This window comes from Mustela nivalis (assembly GCF_964662115.1).
Source record: "Mustela nivalis genome assembly, chromosome: 18".
NCBI lineage: Eukaryota > Metazoa > Chordata > Mammalia > Carnivora > Mustelidae > Mustela > Mustela nivalis.
The window spans coordinates 59,123,560-59,131,846 of record NC_139037.1 but is presented as its reverse complement, the minus strand read 5'-3'; the positions used below and the strand labels follow the sequence as shown (position 1 = coordinate 59,131,846).

General features: G+C 52.5%; 1 protein-coding gene and 1 long non-coding RNA gene across 2 annotated transcripts; both read left to right on the top strand.

The window, feature by feature from the left end:
- Positions 1–1,758: 1,758 nt before the first annotated feature.
- ZNF575 (zinc finger protein 575) lies at positions 1,759–4,683 on the top strand. Its single transcript, XM_082710830.1, has 4 exons — positions 1,759–2,215; positions 2,473–2,568; positions 3,068–3,158; positions 3,619–4,683. The coding sequence occupies exons 3-4, from the start codon at positions 3,077–3,079 to the stop codon at positions 4,275–4,277; spliced, it is 741 nt and encodes a 246-aa protein (XP_082566956.1). The 5' UTR covers positions 1,759–2,215; positions 2,473–2,568; positions 3,068–3,076; the 3' UTR covers positions 4,278–4,683.
- Positions 4,684–4,997: 314 nt separating this feature from the next.
- LOC309853108 lies at positions 4,998–6,387 on the top strand. Its single transcript, XR_014305514.1, has 2 exons — positions 4,998–5,192; positions 6,251–6,387. It is a non-coding gene; the product is annotated as an uncharacterized lncRNA (long non-coding RNA).
- Positions 6,388–8,287: the final 1,900 nt, after the last annotated feature.

The window sequence follows — 8,287 nt, the reverse complement described above, 5'->3', positions numbered from 1 at the left end:
ATGGTATTATTAACGCAGAGAACAATTCTGTTTTCTCACATTTTCTGCATGTTTGAAAGAGAACATTGTTCTGGAAAGGAAAAAAAAAAGCACGCGCACACACACACACACACACACACACACACAAGATATACAGGGGGCCAGGGGAGAAATGTGATAATGTAAGAAATGACTCTAAAGTTTGAAAGTTCGGTAATGATACTTTGGGTTGTGTTTAAAGATAGAAAGTCCTTATTTTTTTAGAGACACACACTGAAGTGTTTCTGGATGAAATGTGTGGAATTTGATTCAAGGACCTTAAGGGGTAAGGGGACGATGAAATAAGATTTGTCGTGATGAACCTGGGTGATGGGCTGGTGATGGGCTCTTCCTCTTCCTTTTGGTCATGTTTGAAATTTTCCATAACCTAATAAAAAGTTTTTACAAAAGAGTATATGAAAAGTTAAACTCATTCATGTCACTTTCCATATTTAAAACCCTTGGTTTCCCATTCAGCTAGGCCTCTTTCTAACTCCTTGACCTCAAGTTCTCCATTGTCCCCATCATTCTATCTCCCCATCACAGAGAGTTTATGGCTGTTAATGCTTTCCAGCATTTCTTTGATACAGAGTTATTGGACACCTCCTATGTGCTAAGCTCTGTTCTGGACAGAGTGATAAACAAGATAGGTTGTTCATCTTAACAGAGCATACAGTATAGAGGACAGGTATGCTGTGTTATGTAGGGAGAGAGATGTGACAACAGAGTAGTGGAGGGAAGGGGGCTCCATGAGCTAGGGTGGACAGGCCTTCTACAGGCCTTCTACAGTGCCAAATATTTGAAACAAGATCAGGCAGGGGGGGTCAGACAACCAATGTGATGGAGAAATGACCTTGGGGGGACAGAGGGAGCCACTAGTGTAAAGGCCCTGGGGTAGAAAGGACCATGGGTATACCAGCACTGGAAGTAAGGTAAGTTTGGAACATCGAGGTAGGAAAGATCCTCCGAACACATCATGCTCTTTCCCACCTTGAGCTCTCTGCTGTTCTGGGACGACCTTGATCCCATCATGGCCTAGTTCAATACACAATGAAAACAACAGGTAATACTGGTAACATGTACTGACCACTGTAGGCACTGTTCTAAACTTTCCATTGATTATTGAATTTCGTCCTAAGACCCCAGAAAGGTGGAGAGACTTGGCCAAGATTACACAGCTAGAAACTGGCGGAGCCAACCAGTTACTCAGGCAATCTGGCTCCAAAGCTCGAATAACCCCACCGTCTAGCTCCCACAGCTCCCAGGACTCGCCAGACCTTGTGGGTTATCAGACTGAAGACCCACCCATGCAGGGCATTTTAATGGGCACTTCACGGTCACTCCCGTGGTGGGCGGAAAAGTGCACCATCACGGCCCAGGGAAAGGTGCCAAGCGTGCCACCCTGGGCCTGGCTCCAGGAGCTCCAGTCCTCCCAAGAACTCTGGCAATGATGCTTCAGGAACCGCCGCCCCCTTCCCCAAGCTAACACCAGAACCGCAGCATCGGGGTGGGAGGGGCTGGGATTCTTGAATCACCCAATGACGAACGATGCCGGGGCGCTATGCAAATAACATGTTTTTCATTGGGCGTCAGCTTGCTCTAAGCCTGGCGTTCCGCCCCGCCCACTCACGAATTGGCGGGACTTCTTTGCGAACGCTTTGAGGAGTGAAACCAGCAGCTGGCTCTTCAAACTCCCTCCGGGGAGGGGACTCAAGCTGCCGACGGGATTCTCGAAAGGGAGGGTGTTAGGGAAGGACGGCGCATATATTGGGCACTGTCTCTGATCTCTACGCTCAGTTTCCCCCAGTTAGGTCCTGCACGTGCTTGACTCCAGCCAGCCACCGTAGGCCCCGCACCCCGCAGTGTACTTTCTTACGACCCTTCTACCGGTAGCTCCGTGCTTGCTCACCAACTGGCCTGCCTTGCGCACCCACCCCTCCTTCCATTTCTTCTCCCCCGCAGCAGCCTCCCGCTGGCTGCGACTGCGCATGCGTACCGACGCCCCACACCGGCCCCCAGTGGGAGGAGGGGATGGAAATGAAGCTGAGCCGAGCCGCTCACGCGCGCTCCCTCTCCTCCCGTCGCTAGGCACGCGTCCGGCGCTGCAGCTTTGCCACGTCCGAGGGCAGCGCTGCAGCTGCTGCGGCCACGGCGGGAGGGGCCTGGAGCCCCGCCCCCGGGGAGGGGCCTTCTGCAGGTGAGGCGGGCACCGCTCCAGGCCCGGACGCCTGGGTGTTCGGGAAGTGGACTGGGGGGATGGACGCCAGGATCTCCTTGAGAGGAATTCCGGAGGGACTGCACTGGTGCCTGAGCCTTGGTTGGGTGCATTGGTGCCCGAATGCCATGATTCCGAGGCGTGCATTGAGGCCCGGACGCTTGGAACCCCAAGGGAAAAATCCGTAGGGTTCTCTGGATCGCCATGACACGCCACGTTCTTTCTGCATCTCCCTCTAGGTCTCCCCTCTACCCTCCCCGCTGGGGATGAAATTTAGCAACGAGAAGGAACCAGTTCACGCGGCGTCGATGGACTGAGACTAAACCGAGACTCGGGTAAAGCAACCTATTGGGAGGTGAAATCCCGCCCACTCCGCTCAGGCTCCTCCCTGGGACAGAGTTCTAAAAGACCCGTCCTCTCCGCTCGAAGGCCCCTCCCCTGGGTCTGAGTTGCTTTGGGACCTGTCTGTATAGCCTCGCCCATTCCCGGGTTCGCTTCCCCGGCTGGGAGGTTCTGGTGGGGGAGGTCCCGTACATTCTAGAGGCCTAGCCAGCTCCGCGCTCAGGGCGGCCCCCGAGTTTAAGTAGTAGAGTCCCCGCCCACTCCTCTTGAGGGCTCCAGCGCGGGGTCCAAGTCGTGAAGGGTCAGGTTTGCATAAACCCCGCCCATTGTGCTCTTAGGCTCCGCCTTCGCATAACCCCCGCCCCCGTCTCTGGATCCTAGGCTTAAAAAAACCTTGCCCCAAAACGGACTGGTGCCCGATTTTAGTTCTACAGCCCTATCCCCATCAGCCTGGTAATCACCAGCATTGCCTACCTCTCTCTGGGTTCCTGGACCAGCAAGATGCTGGAGCGAGATGCAGAGTCCGCCGCCGGGGACACCGATCCTAGTCCCACTGGCAAGGAACCGGTAACCAAAGGAGGAGGTGAGAGCGGTCCCGCCGGTGGGTAGGGGGGTATTCTACAGGAACTGGGGCTAAGAAAATCATATTTTGAGGGACTCTCTCGGTGAAAGTTTGAAGGCCTAGGGTGATGACCATTTGGGATACTCCACAAATATGTTCTGGGGAATCCTACTATTGGCTTTGGGGAACTTAAGTGATTTTTGGGCTCATAAAATTAAGCATCAGAGGGTTCGATATGCGGAATTTCAGGGTGTTCACTTGGGAATATACTAGAAACGGACACCCCAGTAGTTGCTTTGGGGTTCCAGCCAGGTAACCCTTCGGAGCTCCTTATGATGATGCATGGCAGAAGGTGGGGAATAGAGACTTGTCATTTGAAGAATCCCAGATGACATCTGAGGTTGGCTGGGGGAAGGGAAGCCTGGCCTAGATTCAGGGTGTTGGCTCATGCCTGGAGCCCACCAGCCCTCCTGTCCTGTAGCTCCCCGCCAGGGCTCAACGCAGAAGCCCAGCCAGTCGGTTCCAGGGCCTGCCTCGTCAGTGGGGGTGCCTTCCCGACCCCGCCAGCGGCCCCCACCCCAGCGCCCACACCGCTGTCCCGACTGTGACAAGGCCTTCTCGTACCCGTCCAAGCTGGCCACGCACCGGCTGGCACATGGTGGCGCTCGGCCTCATCCGTGTCCCGACTGCCCCAAGGCCTTCTCCTATCCCTCCAAGCTGGCAGCCCACCGCCTCACGCACAGTGGCGCCCGCCCACACCCGTGTCCACACTGCCCCAAAGCCTTTGGCCACCGCTCCAAGCTGGCAGCCCACCTCTGGACCCATGCACCCACCCGCCCCTACCCATGCCCCGACTGCCCCAAGTCCTTCTGCTACCCCTCCAAGCTTGCAGCCCACCGCCACACACACCATGCCACCGACGCACGCCCCTATCCGTGCCCGCACTGCCCCAAGGCTTTTTCATTCCTCTCCAAACTGGCCGCCCATCGCCTCTGTCACGATCCCCCGACGGCACCGGGCAGCCAGGCCACAGCCCGGCATCGCTGCTCCAGCTGCGACCAGGCCTTTGGCCAAAGACGCCTCCTGCTCCTTCACCAGCGCAGCCACCACCAGGCTGAGAGTCAGGGGGAGCGCGAGTGAGTCCTCCCCTCAGCTCATGGGCCCCTCTGCCACCAGCTGGGGTCAGTGAAGAGGTGGCATTTTTAAGCTGGGCTGTAAGGACTTGCCTTGAGCAGACAGCTGTCAGGGAGACGGAATCCACACTGGGTTCCAGCCCAGAGGGCTTAGGAACAATTTGCTCACCTATTTCGGGGGAGGGGAAGGTATCATCCACAGACTTAGCGCTGGGCCCCAAACCACAGGCTTGGAGCTGTGGTTTGAAAGCAAGCCGACTCCGGTTCTTCCCTTCATTTATAAGGCGAAAGTAAGAAGTCTGCTACCATCGTTGGTTGCCGAGGAATGTGGGGAAACGGGGTCTCTCCTTATTGTAAGTTAAATCGGTGCCTCCATTTTGGCCATTTGTCCATAAAAAAATTTAAAACGCTTACATGCTCGTGTCAACTATTCCACTTCTAGGAACTTACCCTATAGATAAGACTCAAACACTGAAAAAGGCATAAGGATGTTGGGAAACCACCCAAGTGCCCACCAAGAGGGGACCAGCTAACGAAACACAACACAGTGTTTCGTTAGAACAGCCAGAAAACGGACTATGTTGCTATAGGAAATAAAGCTCTCTTTGTCCAGTTGGGGAACAAGTCCCTAAATATACGAAATGATAAAAGCAAGAACAAAGGGCTTACTGCCAACAGTGTAAACATTTTTTTAAAACTCAAGCTTTGGAGCTAGCCTAGACCCACTGCTTATGAGCCAAGGGACCCTGGACAAGCTTTGTCACTTCTCTGGACTCGGATGCCTTATCTATAACATGGGAGTGCTAGGAGGCCTTTGTAAGGGCACAAGCATCATCTTTCGCAGTCACTTCCCTTCCTGGAGGCTGTTTCTCCTGCTATAAAATAGGAATGAGCGAACAATGGACTGCACTTCATTTTTCAGGTGTGTATTAAGCCCCTGTAGCATGCTGGGCCCTGCGCAGGGTGGTAGGCACGCAGCAGTGAATAAGACAGGCCTGGTCTAGCGAGGGGGAGTGGGCGCTAGTCAACTGGGGGCCAAGAAAAAAAAAAGCAAATAAGTCAACTCCATCTTGAAAAACAAAGTAGGGGAGGGAGCCTTGCTCCCCAGCCCAGGTACCAAGAATGACTTCAGAGTCCTAGGAAAGACATCTGCGGTGTTGGCATGGGAAAAGACGAGCGGAAGAGAACTGAAGGCTCCGAAATGGCCTTGTGCACACAGGAGGTCCTGACAAGTGACTATCCCCACAAGTAGATCGAAGGTTGGCACACTTCTGGAAAGGACCCGATAGTATATATGTTTAGGTTTTGCAGGCCACAGTGCCTGCCACAACCACCCAGCTCTGCCCCTGGAGTAAAAAAAAAAAAAAAAAAAAAAAAAAAGCCACACACATTATGGTACACCAGAGTGTGGCTCTGGTCCAATGAAACTTTACCAGAATTGTAGGTGAGCTGGAAACTGCCTATGGGATGTAGTTTGCAGATCTCTGCTGTAGGTGAATGGGGCAAGGACAGATTCATCTGTGAACGAGCTAAGAGATCGGGAAGGAAAATTAAGTGGGATCCTGTAGAGGCAGAATAATGGACTCCCAAAGAGGTCCATGTCCTACTCCCCAGAACCTGAGTATGTTAGTCTACATGTGGCAGAAGGGACTTTGTAGATTCGTGATTAAGGATCTTCTCTTGAGATGGGGAGATTATCCTGATTATTCCAGGGGGTCCAATGTGATCACGAGGATCCTTATATGAGAAAGAAGGAAGCAGAAGAGTCAGAGGGGATGTGCCGATGGAAGCAGACACCAGAGGGATTCAGGGCCATGATTCAAGGGACTCAGGCAGCCTCTAGAGACTGGAATAGATAAGGAAATGGATCCCCCCCAGAGGGGACACGGCCTTGCAGACACCATGATTTTAGCCCACTGGGGCAGAAGTTGGACTATTGACCTACAGAACGATAAGCTAATATATTTGTTTTTGTTTAAGGGTACGAAGCTTGGGATAATTTGTTAACGGCAGAAATAGGAAACGTACAGATCCCAACCTCATACCATACACAAAAATAAGTTTCTGGTGATTTAAGATCTTTAAACTTGAAAAATAAAATGGATGTAAGTAATAAAGGAGACTACCTTCGTAACCTCAGAGGTACAGAAGGAATCCTTAAGACACAAGAAATGACCATCAGGGGCGCCTGGGTGGCTCAGTGGGTTAAGCCTTTGCTCTTCGGCTCAGGTCATGATCTCAGGGTCCTAGGATCGAGCCCCGCATCAGGCTCACTGCTCGGCATAGAGCCTGCTTCCCCCCTCCCTCTGCCTGCCTCTCTGCCTACTTGGGCTCTCTTTCTGTCAAAAAAAAAAAAAAAAAAAGAAAGAAAGAAATGACCATCACAGAGCAAGAGAGTGGTAGATTTAACCATAAACCAAGTTATAACTATGACAACAGATACAATATTATATAGAGGGTTAGAAAAGACCTTTTTGAGGAGGCTGAGTTTTAGCTGAGATCTGAGATCTGAAATGAGTGGATGGAATGAGATGGTCTGTGGAAGTATCCAGCATCAGGGGTGGCACTGAGCAGGCAAATGCAAATTAGCAGGCTGCTAGACCAGGGGCTAGCTAGACCCAGTCCACTGGGCAAGGCCTTGGGGAAAGGTCGTGCGAGGGGGAAGGTTAAGTCCCTTCACACTGGAAGTCAGTTTCTATCAACGTTTACACACACAGCTGTCCTAGAAGATTTCCTCCACAACAACCACATCACCATCAATGTTTCAGGGACACAAATGCATTTTGAGAGGTGTCGATCTTGTCTAACCGCCATGGTACAGATGGGAAAACGGGCCAGGAGAGATGGGTTTTGCCTGCCCCCACACAGCGGGCCAGGGCTGAGCCAGGGGGGATCCTGGCTCTCCGACACCCTGACCTCCCAAACTGGCTTGTACAAGTCAAGCCAGCTCCTGCCTGGGGGCCTTTGCACCTGCTTTTTCCTCTGCTGAGAATGGTTCTGCCAGACTTTCCCTCACTTCTCCCAAGTCCCAGCCCAGGGGTCGGTCCTCTGACATGCCTTCCCTGCTGACCCTCTCTGAACCACACTACCCTGTCCCGTCGCTCTGTAACACTACCCTGTGTTCGTGCTCAATGCTGCACAACACATTCACAGTCTCTCCCCCAGCAGAGTGTCAGCCCCCTGAAAGTGGGGCCTCGGGTCTGGATTTTGTTTTGTTTTTTTTTAAGATTTCATTTATTTATTTGACAGAGAGAGATCACAAGTAGGCAGAAAGGCAGGCAGAGAGAGAGAAAGGAGGAAGCAGGCTCCCCACCGAGCACAGAGCCCAATGTGGGGCTTGATCCCACAACCCTGAGATCATGATCTGAGCCGAAGGCAGAGGCTTAACCCACTGAGCCACCCAGGTGCCCCTAGTGTCTGGTTTTCACAGCGCAGTTCCACGTATCTCACACACAGTAGGTGCAGGAGGCAAAGTAACAGCCTCCCAAAGATGTCCCCATGCTGACCCCTGGAACCCAAGAATCTGCTTTGTGGCAAAGGAGAATTAGGATGGAAGCAATCAAAGTTGCTAATTGGCTCACTTTAAAACAGGGAGATTATCCCAGATTATCCAGGTGGGCTCGTGGTAAACACAGGACCTTTGAAGGTGGAAGGATGGGACAGAAGAGTCAGCATCAGAGTGACATGGCATGAGGAAGACTCCACTGGCCACTGCTGGCTTTGAGTACAGAAGGGGAATTGGGGAAAAGACAAGAAAGCACATTTCCCCCAGAGCCTCCAGAAAGAGCGCAGCCCTGCTTACACCCTGAGTTTTTGTCCATTTTGGACTTCAGACCACCAGAACTGGAAGGTGATAAATTTCTGTAGGTCTAAGACATAAAGTCTGTATAATTTGTTACTGAGCTCTGACTGCCCTTTGCTCTGCTCCAACCCCTTCCTGACCTCCCCAGCTGTGGGATAACGTACAAGCTTCTCAACCTGGCACTCGCAGCCCTTCAGGACAGCCCTGTCCTTTTG